Here is a 24,122-nt window from a genome sequence, read left to right as displayed (position 1 = left end):
CTGCCACTGCTGGTGGTGTGGGGCAGAGACACACGTGGCTGCAATGTAGGAAACACCGACAAGTTTGGCTACAAATTGCGGAGGGAAAATGTGACACAGAGTTTCATTTTCAAGGGGCAGGCATCATCATAACCTCTGGGTCTGTCCTTAGCTGCCATAAACTGGTTGCTTTGAATACTAGACTCATTTTGAAGTAGCATCAAGCTTGTGTGTGTATAAAGTGCCGTCGAGTCGCAGCTGACTTCTGGCAACCCCAGCAAGGGGCTTTCAAGGCAAGTGAGAAGCAGAGGTGAATAGAATCATAGAATCATGGAAGGGACCATAAGAAAGGCCCTGCTGGATCAGACCAAGGCCCATCAAGTCCAGCAGTCTGTTCACACAGTGGCCAACCAGGTGCCTCTAGGAAGCCACTAACAAGACGAGTGCAGCAGCACCATCCTGCCTGTGTTCCACCGCACCCAAAATAATAGGCATGCTCCTCTGATACTAGAGAAAATAGGTATGCAGCATGACTAGTATCCATTCTAACTAACAGCCATGAATACCCCTCTCCTCCATGAATATGTCCACTCCCCTCTTAAAGCCCTCCAAGCTGGCAGCCGTCACCACATCCTGGGGCAGGGAGTTCCACAATTTAACTATGTGTTGTGTGAAAAAATACTTCCTTTTATCTGTTTTGAATCTCTCACCCTCCAGCTTTAGCAGATGACCCTGTGTTCTAGTATTATGGGAGAAGGAGCAAAAACTTCTCCCTGTCCACTCTCTCCAAACCATGCATAGTTTTATAGACCTCTATCATGTCTCCCCTCAGCCGCCTTCTTTCCAAGCTAAACAGCCCTAAGCGTCTTAACCGCTCCCCATAGGACAGTTTCTCTAGTCCCCTAATCATTTTGGTTGCTCTTTTCTGCCCCTTCTCAAGCTCTACAATATCCTTTTTTAGGTGTGGTGACCAGAACTGTACACAGTATTCCAAGTGTGGTCTCACCATAGATTTGTACAAGGGTAGTATGATATCAGTAGTTTTATGCTCTATTCCTCGTCTAATTATAGCCAGCATGGAATTTGCCTTTTTTACAGAAGCCGCACACTGGGTTGACATCTTCATTGAGCTATCCACTACCACCCCAAGATCCATTTCTTGGTCTGTTGCTGCCAGCACAGATCCCATCAGTGTATATGTGAAGTTGGGATTTTTTGTCCCAATATGCATCACTTTACACTTACTCACATTGAATCTCATTTGCCATTTTAATGCCCATTCTTCCAGTATGCAGAGATCCTTTTGGAGCTCTTCACCGTCCGATTTTGTTTTAACCACCCTAAATAATTTGGTGTCATTTGCAAACTTGGCTACTTTACTGTTTAACCCCAACTCCAGGTCATTGATGAACAGGTTGAAAAGCACCGGTCCCAACACAGATCCCTGAGGCACCCCACTGCTCACATCCCACCATTGGGAGAACTGACCATTGATTCCTACTCTCTGCTTCCTATTTTTCAGCCAGCTCTCAATCCATAAGAGGACGTCCTCTTATCCCGTGACTATGAAGTTTGCTTAGCAGTCTTTGGTGGGGGACTTTGTCAAAAGCTTTTTGGAAATCCAAATACACAATATCCACAGGCTCATTCCTATCCACATGCTTATTGACGCTTTCAAAAAACTCTAATAGGTTAGTGAGACAGGATCTACCCTTACAGAAGCCATGTTGGGTTTTGCCCAGTAGACCTTGCCCTTGTATATGCTTGACAATTCTATCTTTAATAATGCTTTCCACTAATTTACCCGGAACAGACGTTAAGCTAACTGGCCTGTAATTTCCTGGGTCCCCCCTGGAACCTTTTTTATAAATGGGTGTTACATTGGCCATTCTCCAGTCCTCTGGTATAGAGGCTGATCGAAGGGACAAATTACATATCTTTGTTAGAAGTTCAGCAATTTCCCATTTGAGTTCTTGAACTCTAGGATGAATACCGTCTGGTCCCTGTGACTTGTTAATTTGCAGTTTGTCTAGACGTTCTAGGACTTCCTGCCTTGTTACCACTATTTGCCTCAGTTCCTCATTTTCCCCTCTCCAAAATCTCTGTTCAGGAGACGGAATCTGCCCTGTATCTTCAACAGTGAAGACAGATGAGAAGAATTCATTTAGTTTTTCAGCAATCGCTTTATCCTCCCTTAGCTTTCCTTTACTCCCATTGTCATCCAATGGTCCAACCGCTTCCCTAGCTGGTTTCCTACTCCTAATATACTTGAAGAATTTCTTATTGTTTGTTTTGATGTGTTTAGCAATATGCCCCTCAAAATCTTTTTTTGCATCTCTAATTATCTGCTTGCATTTCCTATGTGTAAGTTTGTGTTTGCTTCTGTTCGCCTCGTTTGGGCAAACCTTCCAGTCTCTAAAGGAAGACTTTTTTTCTCTAATTGCTTCCTTCACCTTACCCGTTAACCATGGTGGTGACCTCTTGGACTTATTACTACCTTTCCTGACCTGCGGTATACAAGCTAGCTGAGCCTCTAGTAATGTGGACTTGAGTAACCCCCAAGCCTTTTCAAGAGATTTAACCCTCCTAACTGTTCCTTTCAGCTTCCTCTTTACCAGTTTTCTCATTTTAGAGAAGTTCCCTCTTTTAAAGTCAAAGGTAATTGTGTGAGATTTCCCAGTCACTTTCCCACTTGCATATAAATTAAATTTTGATGCCATTGTGATCACTATTGCCAACTGGCTCAACTACATCCACATCCCGCACTAAATCAATGGCAGCACCACAGAGTATTAAATCCAGGATCGCCTCCCCTCTGGTTGGGTCTATGACCAACTGTTCACGAGGGTCATTTAGTCCAACCCCCTAAACAATGCTGGAAATTCACAACTACCTCCCCTGGTGACCCCTACTCCATGCCCAGAAGATGGCCAAGATGGCCTCCTTCTCATGATCTGCCTAAGGTAATAGAATCAGCATTGCTGACAGGTGGCCATCTAGCCTCCGCTTAAAAAACTTCCAGAGAGGGAGAGCTCAACACCTCCTGAGGAAGCCTGTTCCACTGAGGAACCACTCTAACTGTTAGAAAATTCTTCCTAATGTCTAGACGGAAACTCTTTTGATTAAATTTCAACCCATTGGTTTTGGTCTGACCTTCTGGGGCAGCAGAAAACAACTTGGCACCATCCTATATATGACAGCCCTTCAAGTACTTGCAGATGGTTATTATATCCCCTCTCAGGTGGTTTGCCATCGCCTTCCTATGCAGAGTCATCCTTGGAGGTCTCCCTTCCAAGTACTGACCCAGCTTAGCTTCCAAGATCTGAAAACATCAGGCTATACCATGCCACCTTTGCTCCTGGCAGCAAGCTTAGAAACTGGGAAAACAGCAAATTAAATCCAGCAAGTGATTTCTGACAAGTCATTTGGCTCCTGGTGGAATAGATGATATAGCAGTACATTCCTACATACACTTTACGCTCTTCTGGAAATAAGTGCCAGCGAATACAACTTAGTAGGATTCTGAGTAGATCTGCTTAGGATGACACCATAAATACACTGGAGATACTGGTGTGGATGCACATGGATTCTCTGATTGTGAAACTGGGGTCAGAGAATGTGTGCTTAACATCTGACATCCCCCAACCCTGTTTTCTCCCCCACTCTTTTTCTTTTTTTTGCTCTGAAGTCGCAGCCGAGTTATTGCGACACAGTAGGGTTTTCAAGGCAGGAGACATTCAGAGGTGTTTTGCCATTGCCTGCCTCCACGTCACGCCCAGGTATTCCTTGGAGGCCCCCCGTCCAGGTACTAGCTAGGGCCGACCCTGCTTAGCTTCCAAGATCTAACAAGATCGGGCCAGCCTGGGCTATCCAGGTCAGGGCACCTGACATCCCCCAACCCTGTTTTCACCCCCACTCTTCTAGGATTCTTTAAATTAGGAGCTCTGCTGCCCTTCACAGCTGAAAGAATTGGGAGTGGGGTGGGAATTAATTCGTATCAGAGGAGTTCTTTCTTAGATACTAATAAATCCACCTCCCCAGTTCCTTCAAAGGATCAGAATCTCTAAAAGCTTATAGGAAATCTGGATGACGAGTGGGAAGGAGATCTGAGTCAGGAGATCTGTGCAGTGAGGGGCATTCCCCAAGCACTTACTCCCCTTCAGAGTACCAGGGGCTTGAGCAGGCCAGTTGCCCCCATTTCCCCGTGACCCAACTGTCCTCAGCATTTTGCTGCTCCTGAAGGCATGGTGAGCAGGTGAGCCCTCAGCAAACTATTCCTTTTAATTTATAATAGAATGTTTTTCTGCGCACCCAGAGGAACTCCCCCCCCCCATGACACAGAAACCCCTCCCTTTTTTGGCCAATGCTGCCGGAATTCCAAGTTATTAAAAAACAAACCTGCTGCTAATTGTCCCTGTTTCAAAGCAGCTAGACACGTATTCCCCCATGGCATTATTCAGTGTGCTTTGCTATGGTAAGCTACGAGCACATGGCCAATGAGAAGTGAAATGGCACCAACATGCCTGGTGTGCTGCCCCCACTAAGCCTCTAAGCAAACTGATACCTGTCTTTTCCATCTCGCATGCTGAAAACATGCCTGTGCCCCTTGGTGAATTGACATATATGCTATGATGAGCAGTTCTGCAGAAGCATCCCCCCTCCATCTCTGATATAGGGAGCAACCTGGGCAGTTGATGTGATTGTTCTTATGTGCCCCTCCCCGCCAAATACAGCTCACTGTTTCCTGGGGTTGCCCCTTTTTTCTTTTCTGGCAGGACTCCTGTGCCTTTAAAAGCTGTCTAACAGCAACACAAATCTGTGGGCATATACAGATTAGTTACTTCAAGCCTCCCAATACATTCAGAACGACAGGATGTTCTTTATGGGAAAGATATTTCCTGTGAGAAAGCAACATAAACTGCTTGGTTTGCTTTAACTTTTCTAATCAGAGGCAACACATTCCTGTTGTCTTCTTTATGTTGATTAGCTCTGCCTAGCAGTGTTTGAAGCTGTCACGAATGCTAAAAGTTATCCACTGAATCTGGGTTTTATTATTAGGCATGCTAATGTGTGAATTTATTCAGACTGCATTCCTAAAGGCATATTGCAAACAAAATAATCAAGTCATAATTTGAATTTGAGGGTAGAGTGAAGATTTTTTGGGGGAGGCTGATTTATAAGTTCCAAAGTCCCTGACACAGAAGATGTAGTCAGATTCTTGCACAGCTTTGTGCTTTGATTTAGCAGCTGGGATCTTGCCTGCCATAATGACCAGTAATGCTTTGGAAACAACGCTTATTAAATCGAGCGTGAAAGGTTTGGGGGGTTGTTCCACTGCTTCTGCAGCGGAGATGCTTACTGTGCATCTGGCTGGAAACAGACGAACAAGCAATGAACTTGTTGAACGCAATTTGAGATAATGGAATGAAGACAATCGATAAGGCCTCTGACCAGCAAGGGAAAACAGAAGAGGCCAGAGGCGGCTTCTTTACCTGGACAGGGAGTAAAAATGAATTAGGATTAATTCATTATGCCCTTGGTAAGCAAACGCAGGAATCACCTTGGGACTTGAGAAACCTGTTGGGGGATGTGGAAATGGGCCAGAAACGTTGTGTATAGCTCAGTGTAGCCCATCTGAAGAATAAGAGTTGGTTTTTATATGCCAATTTTTTCTTCTTGTTAAGGAGAATCAAACCGGCATACAATCTCTTTCCCTTCCTCTCCCCACAACAGACACCTTGTGAGGTAGGTGGGGCTGTGAGAGTTCGGAGAGAACTGTGACTGGCCCAAGGTCACCCAGCAGGCTTCATGTTTGGAGTGGGGAAACCAACCCAGTTCACCAGATAGGAGTCGGCCGCTCATGTGGAGGAGTGGGGAATCAAACCCGGTTCTCCAGGTTAGAGTCCACTGCTCTTAACCGCTACACCACGCTGGCTCTCATCAGCCCCACAAAGTGGATTGCTGGGGTTTGCTAACCCTGCTGATTTAGATGACTACCTTGGACCATCAAGACAGGGCACTTTGCAAACTCCTGGCAGGGTGTGGTTAGAGAGCTGCGTCCAGCTTGCGGGGGCACATGTATGTCACTTATACATGCTCACGCTAAACTCTTTTCTACAGGGGTATTCAAACCCCTCTCCCTTTTCCGCTCCTGACTTTGCACGTTCACTGGAGTGTGTGTATAGAACCTGGTGTGTAAATGGCTCTCTGTGCATAGTCAGGAACCCTGTTTTTTTACAAATGCTTCAGAGTATGTTCTATCGGATGGGCACAGGTCAGGCAGAGCTGATCCCCACAGTGCCCCTAGCCCCTGTGCGGGTTTGTTCACCTCATTTAGAACAACTGAACAATAACATTAAAATACTACTATGAAGCACATTGTATAATGTAAGTTCTGAAAGTAACAATTAAATTAATTGAACAAAAATATACAAGGCACAATACAACCAATCAGAGAGCCCATGTGGTGTAGTGGTTAAGAGCGGTGGTTTGGAGCAGTGGCCTCTAATAGGGAGAACCGGGTTTGATTCCCCACTCCTCCGAGTGAGCGGTGGATGCTAATCTGATGAACCGGGTTGGTTTCCCCACTCCTCCACATGAAGCCAGCTGGGTAGTCACACTCTCTCAGCCCCACCTACCTCCCAGAGTGTCTGTTGTGGGGAGGTGAAGGGAAGGTGATTGTAAGCCGGTTTGATTCTTCCTTAAGTGGCCCAAAAAGTCAGCATATAAAAAACAACTCTACTTCTTCAATCAGAAAGTGAGGCAGCATTTAAAAACAGGATACAAATCCAGCATAATCTTTTTAAGGATCTAGAATTATACTGCTAACATATCATTATGGTCAGGGAAATTCCTTCTGGAATAGGTATGTGCATCAACAAATTTTGGTTTAATTTCTGGTCCAAATTTGGTAAGGAATTCTTTTCATTATTCCAGATTTTTGGGACTCTCCTTACTATTTCATGGTTTTTCCAGTGGTTTTTTTTTTGGGGGGGGGTTTCCTAAAAATTCAGGACCATTTTAGCAGTTGCCCCCCATTTCCCCAATCCCCAGAGGAAGTAATTTGGCAGTGTCTTCCTCACTGTGTGTTTTAGGGGGGTAGTACTTTCTATGGGTAGACCTGGCCTCCCAGCTGCCTAGAAGAAACAAGGGCCCCACTATTTCTCATGGAGGGCAGGCCCCGCCCTCCAAGGAGAGGCGTACCTGATCAGCTGCTACTTGCCGTCTCCAGTTCCTTTAAATTTTCAAGGGCCATTATTTTCTATGGGAGTAGACAAGCCATTTGGCCTACCAGCTTCCTCTGTCTCTATCTTGGCTCCTGATGCCCCAAACCCAAAACTCCTTAAATTCCTGGAGGTAAATTTTTTATTACTTCCCAAATTTAGGAGTGTTTTGGGTCATTTCAGATATCCCCGAGCCAACCCGGATCAGCTAATTTCAGGTTTATTTTCATCTTGGGTATATCTAAGTGCATCCCCTATTCTGGAATTTAAAAAAAAAAGTATTGGCAAAATAGGTGAGGGGGGGTTATATGGACTGTGGTAGTCAGGGAATTCTGTGGAGTGGGGGTCACTGCTACAAAAGCCCTGTTATTTTCATCTACACCGGGGTGGGGAACATCAGGCCAGGGGGCCATTTAAGGCCTGTGAAATCATTTGGTCTGGCCCTTCGTGGGTCCTGGCAGATCTCTAGCTCAGGATTTAAGACTGGTGATCCGCCCCCTCCCGCGGACAGGAATAGTCTCTATTCAAGGCAGATGTGAGTTTGTTTTGCCCAGAAAAGGAATCCTTTTTCCCCTTGCAGAAGAGTCATTAGCTATGGAGCTGCTAGGACCGCCCAAGAAACTGTGTTAACCCTTTCCCATTCGGGCCATGAAGAAACGTATTCCCTCTGTACTACAAGAGGGCTGGGGGCGGAAGTGGCAACAATGGAGGGGTTAAAGGGGGCAGGGCCAGAATGTGCGGGGGGGGGGAGTTCTTAGCCAGTGTGTCCTCATTTCATCCCTGCAGGCGGAGGTAGGAGCCGGCTGTAGAATCCGGCCCCGACCATGCGGAGCAGGAGCAACTCCGGCGTGCAGCTGGACTGCTACGCCCAGCTGGTACAACAGACCATCCTGTGCCACCAGGTGGGCGAGTGCGCCACTAGTTGGATGCCTCCATGCTTGCCCACACGGGGGGGGGGTGTCATCTGGGGCAGCTGTCTGCTTGGGGCTTGGTTGGCTAATTTTTAAGTTGATAATTTTGTATGGCCCACGAATGATGTTATAAATATCCAAATGGCCCTTGGTGGAAAATAGGTTCCCCACCCCTGTTCCTCATAATAGGAACTGTGGGACTGGGGGTGGGGGGATATAAAGATATCACTGTTGTTGCTGAAGGTGTTGTTGTTGCTTTTACTGGGTACTGATGTTGAAAGTCTCCTGATCTACTATCTGCATGGGGGTCTTGACATCCTGGGAATGAATTCTCCCATGATCAGAAATGGGTGCTAGTGGGGGGGGGGGAGCCAGGAAGATGGAGGCTCCTTGTGTGGCCTTCGGCTGGATCCATCCATTGTCTGTGTCAGTTCCTGGAGGTGGAGACATAGCAACGCAGCCTTAGTTTGGGTGAAGTGTTGCGAATCAGGGAGACTTTTGATAGCAAGGGCTTGTGTGACATTTCTTACCCATATTACCAAAAAGCCATTGGGTGGGTAAAAACTGTGGGTTCCCCCTTCCTATGGTAGTTTTATAAACGGTGGATAAAATCTCCCTCCAGGATGAAAGCTGTATGGTTCCACTTTGTTTTGTACCCAGTTTTACTGAACAAGAGATGTATCTTGAGAACAGATTCTGTCTGAGAAGTTCAGCCGAGCAATTTGGCTGGCTCTTTTGGTGAGCCCTGGTACACCGTAAGATGTCTTCTGCATTCTGTTGGTGAGGTTTAATGGCAAACTGTTTTGATGGTAGTTGAATTGCCTAAATCTTTTCATTTATATTTTACTTCCGTTTTTTCTGGTGATCTCTCCCCCCCCCCCAGAGTGATCGGCTACTCATTAAAGGTGGACGGATTATCAATGATGACCACTCATTCTATGCAGACGTGTACCTCGAAGATGGACTTATAAAGTTAGTTTTAAAACACTGAGCTTTCTTTACATGCCTGTTGATACTGTCTACATTTCTGGCCAGCTCAAAATCCATTAGTGAATCTCAGCAGTTGCATGAAATAAAAAAATAGAGTGAGGAATGTGTGGCCAGAAATTTGCAGAAATTGCAAACCCCTCCTCTTTCTGTAAGATGCTGTGTTAAAAACAGCTTTTAAAAAGTTAGATTCCAGTATGCATTGTGTGTGCATGATACTAAGTTAAATGTCATAGATTAGACTTTAAACTTGATTTTTACACTTGAGATCTTCAGGATTGCTATGATGGGTTCACATGGATCCCGTTTGATAGACTTGTTGCTTGCGTGGTGTAGTGGTTAAGAGCGGTGGTTTGGAGCGGTGGAGTCTGATGTGGAGAACTGGGTTTGATTCCCCACTCCTCCACTTGAGTGGCAGAGGCTAATCTGGTGAACTGGATTTGTTTCCCCACTCCTACACACGAAGCCAGCTGGGTGACCTTGGGCTAGTCACACTCTCTCAGCCCCACCTCCCTCACAGGGTGTCTGTTGTGGGGAGGAGAAGGGAAGGTGATTGTAAGCCGGTTTGATTCTGCCTTAAGTGGCAGAGAAAGTCAGCATATAAAAACCAACTCTTCTTCTTCTTTTCTCTAGCTCAAGGAGTCTTCCGCAGATGCATCAGTGGGGAGACTCTTTGTAGCTGAAGAAAGTGCTTCTCTTTGCCGATGGGTCAGTAGGATCCAGCCCAGTGGTTCTAGAAAGTGGAATGAACAGCTCTTCCTATCTCTTGTTAGGCAAATAGGCGAGAATTTGATTGTTCCAGGGGGAGTGAAGACCATCGAGGCCAATGGACGAATGGTTATTCCAGGAGGCATTGATGTCAATACTTACCTCCAGAAGCCCTGCCAAGGCATGACTGCTGTGGATGACTTCTACCAAGGCACAAAGGCCGCGCTGGCAGGAGGAACCACCATGATCAGTAAGTCCTGGCGAGATACTTAATTGAAAAGGCGAGAGGTGTTCCTTTTGCTGGAGACTTGGAAAAGAACTTGCTTTCCTGGTGCCGTGTGGCCGGGGACAGGGCCCGAGCCCTCCAGAAAGAGGGTGGTTGAGGAGCATAACGTGGCTGCCATGGGTTGGCTGAAGGCCAAAGAGGACACATGAGCTGCTGCTCAGTGAAGATCCTGTGGCCGTTCCACTGAAGGAAGTGGAAAGAGGGTAGATTTTGTCTGATTCCCATCCTCGCTGCAGCCTCCTGACCTCAGGGCCTCTTGTAGGGTTGCCAACCTCCAGGTGGTGGCTGGAGATCTCCTGCTATTATAACTGAACTCCAGCTGATAGAGATCAGATCACCTGGAGAAAATGGCCGCTTTGGCAATGGGACTCTGTGGCATTGAAGTCCCTCCCCTCCCCAAACCCCACCCTCCTCTAGCTCCACTCCCAAAACCTCCTGCTGGTGGCAAAGAGGGACTTGGCAATCCTAGCCTCTTGTCTTTGAGGGTTCCCTAGCCTCCATGGGCTGCTGGGAAGGAGAGGAAGGTGGGGGAAAGACCCTGGAGAGCTGCTGCCAGTCTGAGTAGACAATACTGACTTTGATGGACCAAGGGTCTGATTCAGTATAAGGCAGCTTCATGTTTGTTCACTTCTGCCAGCCAGAACATCCATGGAATCTGACCCTTTTGATTCCCCCCACCTATGGAATTTCAAAATATCTTTTTATTTTATTGCATTTCAAAATATCTCTTTATTTTCCATAATCTTAGTCCTTTCTGCTTTTTGTGCTGTTCGTCACAGTAATCTTATGCAGAGAGACATTTGCTCAGCAGAGAGCCTTCTACTGGTTTTGGGATCACAAATGTGGCTTTGCCACCAAGAGTACGTTTGACTGGGAGCTGCGCCCATCCTGGCTTCCTTTGAAAGTGACCCTGTCTGACGTACGTGTGTGCAAACACAATTGCTGTGTTCACAGTTTAGGAATGCATTGCAGTGAAAGCAAATACTTCTCCAATAAGCTTTAGGTGTGGATTTGGATGTGAATCAGGTGCATTATTCTGTCCCTAAATGACACGGGGTATGTGCAGAAAGCATTTTTTTCAAAGTGACTTAAAACAGGATATATTTATGCAATGTGTTTTTTTTGATGATTTACAGCTGAGAAAATTGAATCAGCACCCCCATACACACGTATCAGGTATAATTATAACATCTGATAGATCCCTTTATTGTGATAACAAAGATGAATGGTTCTAAATATTGTCGAAGGCTTTCACGGTCAGAGTTCATTGGTTCTTGTAGGTTATCCGGGCTGTGTAACCGTGGTCTTGGAATTTTCTTTCCTGACGTTTCGCCAGCAACTGTGGCAGGCATCTTCAGAGTAGTAACACTGAAGGACAGTGTCTCTCAGTGTCAAGGGTGTAGGAAGAGTAATATATAGTCAGAAAGGGGTTGGGTTTGAGGACAATACTCAGCTCAATACTCAGCAGGACAATACTCAGCTCAAACCCAACCCCTTTCTGACTATATATTACTCTTCCTACACCCTTGACACTGAGAGACACTGTCCTTCAGTGTTACTACTCTGAAGATGCCTGCCACAGTTGCTGGCGAAACGTCAGGAAAGAAAATTCCAAGACCACGGTTACACAGCCCGGATAACCTACAAGAACCAATGAATGGTTCTGTTTTGTGATACGCCTTAAAGGGTGTGTGGCACACCTCTCCCTCTGTTTATTTACATCAGGGAAGTAGATCTCTGGGATTCCTTTCAGTTTGAACTGATTGGCACTCTGACACTTTTCACACCAGGAATAGTCCCCCATGGTAGAAACAGTGCCCTGGTTTAATAGCACCAATTTCAGGGTTTTTTTTCAGCAAGCAATTTTGATGGAGGGTAGGCATAGGCACGCAGTGCCAACAACATGAAGTAAACACAGCTGGATTCCTGCAAGCACGTCTGAACAGCTGGCTAGGGCTGTCGATTTGGTTCAGCACGAACCGAAAAACAGCCGAATTTCCCCCGATTCGGCAGTTTTTTGGTTCAGATTGAACCGAACTAAAAAAAGGGAAAACGGGGAACCGAATTCGGCGAGTTCAGGGTGTTCCTGAATAAATTCAGCAAATTCGGGCCCTTTAAACAGATCTCCCCCCCCCCGCGCGCCTTCAGGGAGTTTCCCTGAAGGCGCGCGGGGGGCCCTTTAAATAGATTTGTGCCTCCCGACCGGGAGGCACAGATCTTCCCCCACCGCCCACCTTCAGGGAGCTTCCCTGAAGGCGCGCGGGGGGGGTCTTTAAACAGATCTGCGCCTCCCGGCCGGGAGACACAGATCTGTTGAAAGACCCCTCTGCGCTGCCTGCGCAGACAGCGCAGAGGGGCTTGACCACCCATGCCCCCTCTTCCCGGGAGTCCTGGGAAGAGGGGCGGGGGGGCTTTAAACCCCTCTGCCCTGCCTGCGCAGACAGCGCAGAGGGGCTTGACAACCCATCCCCCCTCTTCCCGGGAGTCCCATCCCCCTCTTCCCTGGCGTGGAATAGATCTGCGTCTCCCGGCTGGGAGGCGCAGATCTATTTAAAGCCCCCCCCCCGCGCGCCTTATGGGGAGCCCGTGAAGGCGCGGGGGGGGGGGGCAGATCTGTTTCCGAAGTGGGGGAGTTTGGACTTCGGCATGGCCCGAATCAAAACAGGCCGAATTTTGCCGAATCCGAATTATACCAATTTTTTTCCCAACAGCCCTACAGCTGGCTGAATAATGGGCCCCCTGCTTGAGATAGGATGGGAGGATATGGCTGGAGCAGGATGGGAGCTGAGCCAGGAGGTCCCCTGATCCCTCAGGCATGCTTCCCTATGGGCACGGTGGGCTGCAGCGGCAGGCAGGAAAGTTCTCTTTGGCAAGTGCCATTCTGGACTAGCTAGGATCCATCTAACAGTTTCACATTTGCCATCGGTCCATGCCCAGTTTGAAAGAGGTCTGCATGAACCCTCCCATGCTTCTAGCCAATTGCCTCTGAGCTCTCAGTACTCACCCCTGGCCCCGCCCCGAGGAGGCCCCCTGTGCACAGAGCTTCAGGCTGCACAGCCTTTGGTCAGAGGCTGCTCCATGAGGGACTCACAGAAGCAGCCCCCCCTTCTTTCATCAGGGGAGTTGGTGCCTTGATTTAGTTCCAAGGAAATAGACTTCTGCTTCCTCCTTTCTGGAATATTGTGAGGGTCTCTTCCTCTTCCCTGCGTTGGATGGCCGTTCAGTGGCCCTGACTGCTTATGCCAAGACCCATCTTGTGTTTTTTTATGGGGCCTCTGCAAGAGCCTCTTTGCACTGAAGCGTGCATAGGAATTTGTGCAGGAAAATAACAAACTGGGTGGTTAAAAGCCTTGCAGAGCATTCAGACCTACCAGGCTGTTCTTGACTTTGGGGGCCAGTCACCCTTGCCCAGTCTAATTTACCTTTCTGGGCTGTTGTGTGAATAAAACTGGGGGGAGATTTACCACGTGTGCTGTTCTGCGCCTCTTGGAGAAAGGGCAGGATAAAAAGGGATGGATAAATTCGTTGCCCCAAGAAACTGACTGGCTTCTTTAAGACCTTTGAAAACAACACACCAAACAATACCAGAGCTTTTGCGGCCTGGCTTGTTTCCGATACGATTCTGTGAGATGCTTCTGCTGGTGCCACGCAGTTGGTCATGGCTCCAGATCCCCACAGTCACGGCACGGTTTGTGCCCCTTCCTCCTTGCAGTTGACCACGTCCTTCCGGAACCCGGCTCCAGTTTATTAACCTCATTTGAAAAATGGCACGAGGCAGCAGACACCAAATCGTGTTGTGATTATTCTCTCCACGTGGATATCACCAACTGGTATGATGGGATTCGGGAAGAACTGGACATCCTGGTGCAAGATAAAGGTCAGTAATGGGCCAGGGTACAGGTGGGGGGATGGGACACAGAGGGGACGGGAGGCTTTTTAAAGAGAAAAGGTGACTAGCCATTAATTTAAAGGTTGGGTGAGCCTGGGGTCTCTTCCTGTGTGATTCTCCCAAATTCAGTAGCACAGGTACTGATGGTCAGAGCTCGGTGCCTCCCATTTGGGGGGACTTTCTAGGGAGCCGCCGGAATGCCCCCCCCCCCACCAGTCAAGCATGTTTTCCTCTCTTGCTGTCATCCAGTCTCCTGTCGGTGTGGGATGACTTTTACATGCAGGTTTTGCATCTGAAAATGGTCTGGCAGAGGTGCCGTTGATTATGGTGACAGGCAAGCAGGCCTATCTATATGGAAGGCCTTCTCAGGAGTAACTTAAGTGATCCCTCTGGACCTTCTCAGCCATTGCTGTCATGGCTGCTGGAGGCAATTTTTACACAGATCTATGTGCAACCCCCCCCCCCCAAAGGTTGCAGAATAAGCAGCAGTGGCGATGGAGAAAAGAGGTGGAGCATTCCAGTTTTTGCCTAGAAAGTCACCACTGGTGGTTGGTGCCCTTCATCTTGCTTGTGTGCTCCACAGAGGACCTTCTAGGCAGCAGTTTTGCAGTCATAAGATGTAGAGGCTTCTTTCTTCTGGAAGGAAATCAGATTGGTCCAGGGGTGGGACCATCCAGGTGGGGCCACCTGTTGGCCCTTCCACATGCCCCCCCAAGCCCCTATGGCCACTGAGACAGGCAGGGCCATTGGCAAGTTAAGGTATGCCAAACCACACAGCCTGCTCTTTGGGCTAAGGGCTGCTAGGTGGGGCTGAGACCTGCAAAAGAGATCAGCCGCTCCCCTCTTGAACTGGCCCATGGGTGAGAGTTTCTAGGTTCACCTTCACCCTGGCATGGCTGCCAAGGCAGAGTCAACTGTCCACGCTGAAAAGAGGGAAAGGGTGTGTGGTCCCTCTGGCATGGCTGTAGGATGGCCAAGCAGGGCTGACAGGCTTGCCTCTTTAGTGCCTGGTGCCCTGTAGATGCGCCATGCGGGTGCAAGAGGCCTGGCATTGGGAACAGCTGTGGTTGGGCAACCACAAGGTTTGTTACTTCCGGCTGCAAGATGTGTGTGTGAGTTTACAGTGCTTCATGCGCCTTTCTCCTTGCACAGGTTCCGAGGGCAGGCAGGGGACGGCCCTTGATTCTGTGTTTGCCTTGTGCTGGATCCCAGGGTAGTTGGGCCTCCCAGACTGAGCCGGTGCGGACGATCCCCGGCCTGCGTTGGGGGGTGGGGGTGGGGGCTTCGGTGTTTGTACCTAGCCCTGATTATTTGGTTTGACTCAGAGCTGCAAGGGCACCGTGGCAACTCTGAGGGTGGTTGAAAGCCAGAAAACTTGATCCAGCATTCCTGAATGACGTTCTCCGTCCTTTACAGCCCAGGGTTGGCGGTCAGTAAGCCTGGCCTTCCTCTGTGAAGCTGTATTTTCTGAGACTTGTCTGGCAGAGCCCCTTGATTGGGAGGGCCTTGTCTGAAGCTGCTCAGAAGGTGTGGAACTCCCTCTCTCAGGAGGTGCCGTCTTGAGAGGACATTCGGGATGAGCTGGAGGTGGTTTTATTCCAGAAGTCTTTGAATGAAGCTGTTGGGTTGTCTGAGGTTTAGTTGTTGGGTTTCTTTTTAGTGTTTTTAGCATTGTGTTTTTAGTGTTTTTTCATCTTATAGCATATTTTTAAATCAATTATCAGCTACTTTGAGTGCTTCAAGTGAGGCAGAAAGGTGGCAAATATATAAACAAACTGGTTCTTGTAGGTTATCCGGGCTGTGTAACCGTGGTCTTGGAATTTTCTTTCCTGACGTTTCGCCAGCAACTGTGGCAGGCATCTTCAGAGTAGTAACACTGAAGGACAGTGTCTCTCTGACCGTGAAAGCCTTCGACAATATATAAACAAACTAATGAAAAGAACCTGCTTTCCCTGGGCAAGGAGGTCTGGATATTTGGGGATGGGAAGGCCGTCGCTTGCAAGTTGGGCTCTTGGCCATCGTTGACGGTGTCCAGCAGAGAAGAAGTCAGTGGGCTTTTGGCCCCCATGGCCCCCTTGAGGGAAGGGCGGCTTCCTCAGTTTAAAGGAGGCCAGATGGATCAATGGAAGTGCTCCTGTTATCTCGAGGGGAGCCAGGGTTTTGTCCTTTGCCAGCTAAAATGATAAGAGAATGTCAGGGGAAAAGTGTTTATTTAAAATCTTTATATCTGGCCTTCATCTCTCCTGGGACTCAAGGCAACCTGGGTTTGCCACGTGGGAGTCATCCCATAGTTTGCATCCACAGTCATCTTAGAAGAGCTTTTTTGGACTAAGTGGGTGGGGGGTGACTTAATACATTTCTTGGGTTTGGGTGGTTAGAATTTCACAGATAGTGGGCACTTTCACACATGCCAAACAATGCACTTTCAATGCACTTTGAAACTGGATTTTACTGTGTGAACTGGCAAAATCCACTTGCAAATGATCATTAAAGTGTACTGAAAGTGGATTTAGAGTGCATTATTTGGCATGTGTGAAAGTGCCCAGCGTTTGTGGCTGTGTGTTTGTGATTGATGTTTCCTAAGGATGTGTATTTCTAAAGGTTGTTTCTCATAGCTATGCTGAGCCATGCCTATGGATTTTAGTTTTAAGTGTCTGTGAAGAGGTCCTGAGTGGTTTTTAGCTCTCTGGCTCCTTTGGAGGGTCCCTGGTGGGTTGTTGCTCCTGCTAGGACTGCAGGAGGTTTTAGAATATGCTGCTCCTAATACGGGTTCTGAATGTGCTGACAGTTAAGCTGGGCCAGCTTCAAGGGCTCAGGGACTTCTCAGTGGAGAGTGAAGTCACTGCAAGCTGCTTTGGAGGGATTGGATGGGAATCCCGAGAGCTCAGGGTAGGTTGAGCATGTCTTGGGGGGAATCTTTGCAGTCAGACAGGGGAAATCTGCAGGCAGAGTTTTCTAAGGATTTTGGTGAAGCTGCTAAAAGTTGCTGTAGTAAGCACACTGGAATATTAAAATAGGTTAATGTGGGATCAAAATGAGAGAATCATGTGAAAAGCATTGCATTTGAATGCAACCCTTATTTTCTTCCTGCCTGAGGTTTCAGCGCCTGGTGCAAACTACCTGCTATGCTATTATTCCCTAACTTAAACTGCTTCCTACATAATGCAAGGATTGCATGGGGCGTAAATGGAAGGCGTGGAAAGATTGCGTTCTGTCTGGTTCTGGGTCTTTGCTTTCTCCAGATCTCCTCTGCCTGCATGCAGCCTTAATCCAGCTCACACTACAGCTTTTAGGTTTGTGACACACTGCATGGGCTGTATAACCCCATTGTGGGGTAGTGCTTAGAGTATCAGACTAGGATCTGGAAGACCCAGGTTCAAATTCCCACTCCACCATGGAAACTCATGGGGTGACCTTGGGCCAGTCACACACACTCCACCTCACCTACCTCACAGGGTTGTTATGAGAATAAAATGGCAGAGGGGAGGACCATGTAATCTGCTTTGGGTCCCAGCTGGGGGGAAAAGTGGGGTATAAAGGAAGTAAATAAATAAAATGTACACTGAGCCAGCCCCCTATTCACAGAGGCACTTCTCGTTTTGGCTTCTGAGCTTGGGCGAAACTGGGCTTCGCTGGATCAAAATGTATGAGCAGATGTGTCAAGTCATGTGTCAATAACACGGGGCATGTCGGATTGCAGGGAGAAACAATGTGAAAATCCAGACTGGGAGACATTTCTTGAAGAAGGCGGAATAAGATGAACACTAGGGTTTTTTTAAATTTTTACTTACCCTTCCCTACTTGTCCGTTGCCTGAGATCAAGTTGACTTGGAAGCTTCATCTATATAGGCTGGATGAAATGTGAAGCCTGAACAAAAAATAGCCTCTTGCATGTGCTAGCAATTCAGAGCTGTTAATTAACATGTCCACTGTTAATATCCCTGTGTTCTGTCAGCTGCGCAATGCTAAAAACAGGTGCTTATTAAGTCTCTGATTTTGCATGACTTAATTTCCCCCTGTGTAACAGGTGTTAATTCCTTTCAAGTCTACATGGCCTACAAAGATCTCTACCAAATGACTGACAGCCAGGTAATCTGCATGTTGTTTCTTCTGGGATCATTCATCCCAGTGCGCGGGCATTTCTTTATGGAGCCTCATTCCTGTCACTTTTGAACGGAGTTTATACTTGGGGAAAAAATCCTACTAATTGAATTCAAGCATTTCCTCTGGAAACAGGAGAGGTGTGAGTGTCTATCTCTTGCTATACCCTTTAGAAGATCATATGATTTAACCTGGCAAGCTTTTTATTTTGCATTGACGTTTTGTAGCAAGTCTGGATAGCACAACACATGGAACTGGGACAGAATGTATTTGAAAGGAATGGTGGAGTGTTTCAATTCTAAAACTGGTTGTTTTCAGCACCATGGAGAGGGTTCCTTCCCCTTTCAAGGAGATTTTCATATACTCGCAGCTTGCCAAGATCTTTCTGTGGATTCTTATTCTAGACTATTTAAAAAAAAACATTAAATACAACAGGGCTAAGCATCACAGGCTGTGACGTTCAGAAATCTCATATTTTCTTTGGAAATATTTTCTTTTTTTAATATAATTTTTATTAAATTTTATAACAAACAAACATAACAAACAACAACAAAAATAATAATAATTAAAAAATATAAAAATAAAAACAAACATTATAAAAAAATAAAATACAATACAAAGTACAAAATCAGAAGAGTATCTATATACCTTAATTAATACAATCTTGGTTATAAAATTCAGATATTCCAAAAAAGATATCCCTTCTCCCTCCACCCACCAAAAGTGTAACCCTTCACCCAACTTCCGAAGAAGTGTCTAAACAGTTTTTAACATTATGATAACACAAAGATATAAAGTTACTCTAATTTCTATAACTTGTTAATTATAACTGTAAAATCCATTTTTGCCAACTTATCCCAATATGAGGCGGCCTTTGACCATGTTTGTTTAAACTCTTCCATATCTTTTCCACGCAGGAATTCCATTAATTTGGCCATCCTCATATACATCCATAATTTCTCTCTCCAAATATTGATTGAAGGTTTATTCGCTTGCTTCCATACTTTAGCTATTACAATCCTTGCAGCAGCAAAGCTATATTGACAGATAATCCTGTCATTATCACTCAAATTATTTGGTGGTATTCCCAATAAACAAAATACTGGTTTTCTTTTTATTCTACTATTAATCAAATTATTCGTTTCCCTCAATACTTTTATCCAAAAAAAATTATTTTTTTTGCAAAACCACCATACATGCATATATGTACCTCTTTCCTTCCCACATTTCCAACATAATCCCCTATTTCCTCTATCCATTTTAGATATCATCACTGGTGTTATATGCCATCTATAAAACAGTTTATATAAATTTTCTCTAATTTCATTGGTTATTGTAAATTTAAATTCTCTCTTCCATAAATTGTCCCATAATTCCAGATCAATTTTGGAAATATTTTCAAAAAATTTATGATGAGGTCCTGGAGCGGTTTATCCAGAGCTTTTTTTTGTATTTATATATAAACTTTTTTTTTTAAGTTTCTGGTATTTTTATACATTAGATCATTATTCCTGGGGAACAGCATTGTCCTGTAGGAAGAAGAGGTGCATAATTTGTTCAGTTTTGATTGGATTTATTCCCCAGAATAAAGATTATGAATTTATTGTAGGTACTCTGTAGAGGTGAAATTATAAACAAAACAGTACACATTTGATAGCAAAAAATAGTTTAGTCAGAGGTATTATGGAGCTTCATGTTGAAAACTGCACCTGAATTATCGAGATGTTAAGTGGCTGTTGGCTGGGAGGGTGATTTTTAAGATATTTCAAAAACTGAGTCTTGAGTGGTAAACAGCACAATTCATGTGGTTTGGTATCTATGCTGGGAACAAGATATGAAGGAGCCTTTACCACATCTGTCAGACTTGGAACGGGACCCACCATGTCTGCAACAGGAATAATGGTTCCTTCTCAGCATTGCATTGCTTCTTTGGTCCCTCGGCAGACTTAGTACACCTGGCCCAGGGTTGGGAGGGTATGGACGGCAGTAGTTCCTCCCACTCCCATAAGTGGCTGATAGAACAGGGAAAGCAATATATTGTTCTCAAAGAGAAGCAAAGGCTTGCTTTTCTTGGACTCTAGCTTTATTCAAAAGTGGGACAGTAGTCATAAAGTGTGATAAAGATAGTCACTGACTGGGTTTTCTCCCTTTGTCCTGTATGTAGCTCTATGAAGCCTTTGCTTTTCTGAAAAGTCTCGGAGCTGTAATCATGGTCCATGCTGAAAATGGGGATTTGATAGCTCAGGTGAGAAAATATTTTTTGTTCCATTTCTTTTGGGGTTACTTTGGGTCCACTAATGGGGAGGCACATCCCCAGGGGCTGGTGATTTGGCCAGGGGATTCCTGGTTGCAGATGTTACCGCCACTGCAGGGGCTGTGGAGGGGCTGTGGCTCAGTGGTAGAGCATTTGCTTGGCATGCAGAAGGTGCCAGGATCAATCCCTGGCATATCCAGTTAAAGAGACCAGGAAAGTAGGTGATGTGAAAGACCCCTGCCTGGGACCCTGGAGAGCCGCTGTCGGCCTGAGTAGACTATATTGACTTTGATGGACCAAGGGTCTGATTCAGTAGAAGGCAGCTTCATGTGTGACTTGTGGTGGATCAGTTCATGTTTTGAGGGGACTTTGTCTGTTTCAGCATGTTGCATTTGTCAGAACGGTGAGGGCACTCAGAAGCACCGGCTTATTTAGAGAGCGAAGTCTCTTCTACTGTGTGACAGAGAAACCACTACAAGTAAACCAACCACGAGAAAACTTTCTTGGCTGTTAGAACAGTGGGAAGCCCATCAGAATGAGTTGGAGATGACTCTGTCTCCATGGAAAGGGCCATCTGAGCTGGCCAGGTCATTAACCACCTGGACTATGTCTGCTAGAGAGCTCTGAGTGGATATTGCAAAAGGGGAGGGAGAGAGAAAGAGGGAGGGAGAGAGAGAGAGAAGTTTCTTTATGGCTTATTTTCTCACCGGTGCCCCCTGAGCCATCTCTGTGTGTGTTGCCTTCGGCATCCGCTAAGTGCTGCCTGCCCATCCCTCCCACTTTCCTAGATCCTAGGAAACCAAGAAGATTTGCCTGGGTGAAGCAGTTAAGTCACCACACCTCAAAAAGGATATTGTAGAGCTTGAGAAGGTGCAGAAAAGAGCAACCAAAATTATCAGGGGACTAGAGCAACTGCCCTATGAGGAGTGGTTAATATGCTTAGGGCTGTTTAGCTTGGAAAGAAGGCGGTTAAGGGGAGACATGATAGAGGTCTATAAACTTATGCATGGTATGGAGAGAGTGGACAGAAAGAAGATTTTCTCCCTCTCTCATAATACTAGAAGGCGGGGTCATCTGCTGAAGCTGGAGGGTGAGAGATTCAAAACAGATAAAAGGAAGTATTTCTTCACACAACGTATAGTTAAATTGTGGAACTCCCTGCCCCAGGATGTGGTGATGGCTGCCAACTTGGAAGGCTTAAGAGGGGAGTGGACATGTTCATGGAGGAGAGGGCTATCCAGGGCTACTAGTCAACAGGAATACTAGTCATGATGCATACCTATTCTCTTCAGGATCAGAAGAGCATCCCCATTATATTAGGTGCTGTGGAACACAGGCAGGATAATGCTGCTGCAGTGATCTTGTTTGTGGTCTTCCTAGAGGCCCCTGGTTGGCCACTATGTGAACAGACTGCTGGACTTGATGGATATTGGTCTGATCCAGCATGGCCTTTCTTATGTTCTTCTGAGGGGAGGTCTGGGACCGGCGTTGTCTTTGGCTGGTTCTGCCCGGCAGCTGATGCAGTTCAGTCATCCTCATTGAGACCCATACGTGATTTTTGGTGGCAAGTCTGCATGGCCTCCTCATGTGACCCCTGTACTTTCTGTTGCATGTTTTCCAGATGGGGCACACCATGTCAGTATGACAGTGTTTACGCTGAAACAAGCAGCACTGACCAGACATGTCTTAACTTTTGTTTCAGGAACAGAAGCGGATGCTTGAGCTGGGGATCACCGGCCCAGAGGGGCATGCCTTGAGCAGGCCTGAGGAGGTGAGGGAGCCGGCGTCTGTTCGGATGATCTGGACGTCGCAGGTTGAAATGATCTCATGTTGTAGGCACACACAATGCGGGAGGGTGTGGGCAATCAGTCAGCACTTCACAACCTTACACTTCTGGGATAAAAACACTCTAAATATAGAACACCCTGCTTAAAAAAAAATGAAGGGATTGGTACAAGTAGCTTGGCTGATTTCTGTGAGGATATTCATGACAAGGAGCCCTGTGGCGCAGAGTGTTAAGCTGCAGTACTTCAGTCCAAGCTCTTCTTACGACCTGAGTTCGATCCCAACGGAAGTTGGTTTCAGGTAGCCAGCTCAAGGTTGACTCAGCCTTCCATCCTTCCGAGGTTGGTAAATTGAGTACCCAGCTTGCTGGGGGTAAAGGGAAGATGACTAGGGAAGGCAACGGCAAACCGCCCCGTAAACAAAGTCTGCCTAGTAAACATATGTGACGTCACCCCATGGGTCAGGAATGACCTGATGCTTGCACAGGGGACCTTTACCTTTTTATTCATGACAAGCTTCTTGTAACAGTGTCGTTTTGGGGAGAACCCTTTCAGGTCTTGCTTCCTGCTCCTGCCAGGCTGGATCTGCTGGTCTCTGAACAACAGCACAGCAGTCCCATTTTTGTGATGTTTGCAGCTGTGTGAAAATTGCCTTCCAGAGGCTGCCTTCCAGAAGCTGTGAGCGCATTTTGAGATCTGCTCTGAGCATTGAGACCTTACAGCATCCCATGAGAATCTTCCAATATGGCCAAGGGAAATTTTTTGTCACAAGCCTGGGAATTGAACCTAGTTGCAAATCACAGAATTGAGATGGGGCCAAGCTGCTGCCAAGCCTGCCAGCCCTCTGTGCTGCCCCCTTTGCAGGGCCAAGTATTCCCCGCCTCCACCACAACATTCTCAGCCAGCTTTGTTTTGCATGAGTCTTCTGGGGAGAGGGGGGTGGGGGGTGAGGGGTGGGGAGAGATCCAGACTGCTGAAGCTGTTCTCCGTGCAGAGGGGTCATTAGATGATTGAAAGCCGCAAAAGCACATCCTTGCTTCAGTGGCATTGTTTGATTATTAAATAAGTTGTTTCACAGTTGTTTTCATTCTAGTGCTAAGACTGTATTCTAAGTAGATCGTTTTGGTGCTGTAAAAGGTGTGGGAAGAGTGCCCTCACTTGGTATTAGCCACATCACAGGAGTCAGCATTATGGATATTTATTTGCTCCCCTCCCTGCTTTTCTTTTGCTCTTCTGCTGACAAAGAACATTTGCAGGTCTCCCTCAGCGTTTTGCAGCCACCTGCCTTCTCCTGATCTGCTTGACTGCAGACAAGAGAAGTGCTGCTGGGAAGGAGGGAAGAGAGGCGCGCTGCACAGGAGGGGGAAGGCTGCCATTGGGGTGGCCATAATGCTTTCCTGTGGGAGGGAGCTCCCGAAAGAACAGCAGGGCTGCCCTGAGCAAGCAGGCCAGAGTGCCCTGGTGACAGCTTGAGGAGAGTCAGCCAAGCCCTACCGTCTAGTCCTACTTCTTCCATGAAGTAGCTCTGTTGGTTGGCTGGTAGCCCCACTACCCACCTCCTTTTCCCTTCCTAGTCGTTGGGGCCATTCAGTCTGGCAGATAAACAAAGAGGGATGCAACAGAAAGATGTAGAAGGCAGTGAAGTTGGAAATGCAGGATTCCCCGGAGGTGGCCTTGGGTATATTCTCTGGCTGATCACAATGGACTTTGTAGTTGATTCTTATTAAATATACACTTACCTTTTAAAATTTGAACTTATGCCCTGATTGTAAATACAACTTTTTAGTCTCTTGTGGAGACTCCTCATTTCTGACATATAGACAGGTGGAGAGGGATGATTTGAATCTGTTTTCTCACATCTGATTGCTAAGACAGCCAGGGCAACACTGGCCTGGGAAAGGCCTGTTTAGGACAGTAGGGTCAATCCTTTGCTTGGAGAAAAAGCAGGAAAAACCAAGTAGGGTGGAGGGGAGGAAGGGAAAAGAGCTGCTGCGGAGGCA

The 24,122-nt window shown here is 46.7% G+C and overlaps 1 protein-coding gene across 2 annotated transcripts in view; it reads left to right on the top strand.

The window, feature by feature from the left end:
- CRMP1 (collapsin response mediator protein 1) overlaps window positions 1-24,122 on the top strand; it is a 61,902-nt gene that overhangs the window by 5,660 nt on the left and 32,120 nt on the right. For both annotated transcript variants that reach the window (XM_056855995.1, XM_056855994.1), the window contains 6 exons: window positions 8,997-9,085; window positions 9,874-10,058; window positions 13,807-13,971; window positions 18,011-18,072; window positions 20,249-20,329; window positions 22,041-22,109. In XM_056855995.1, the coding sequence (XP_056711973.1) occupies window positions 8,997-9,085; window positions 9,874-10,058; window positions 13,807-13,971; window positions 18,011-18,072; window positions 20,249-20,329; window positions 22,041-22,109 (651 nt within the window). The remainder of the gene's footprint in view (window positions 1-8,996; window positions 9,086-9,873; window positions 10,059-13,806; window positions 13,972-18,010; window positions 18,073-20,248; window positions 20,330-22,040; window positions 22,110-24,122) is intronic.

The sequence above is a fragment of the Euleptes europaea genome, chromosome 9 (assembly GCF_029931775.1).
Source record: "Euleptes europaea isolate rEulEur1 chromosome 9, rEulEur1.hap1, whole genome shotgun sequence".
Taxonomy (NCBI): domain Eukaryota; kingdom Metazoa; phylum Chordata; class Lepidosauria; order Squamata; family Sphaerodactylidae; genus Euleptes; species Euleptes europaea.
The sequence above is the reverse complement of the archived record's forward strand: the minus strand, read 5'-3'. Positions and strand labels throughout refer to the sequence as shown.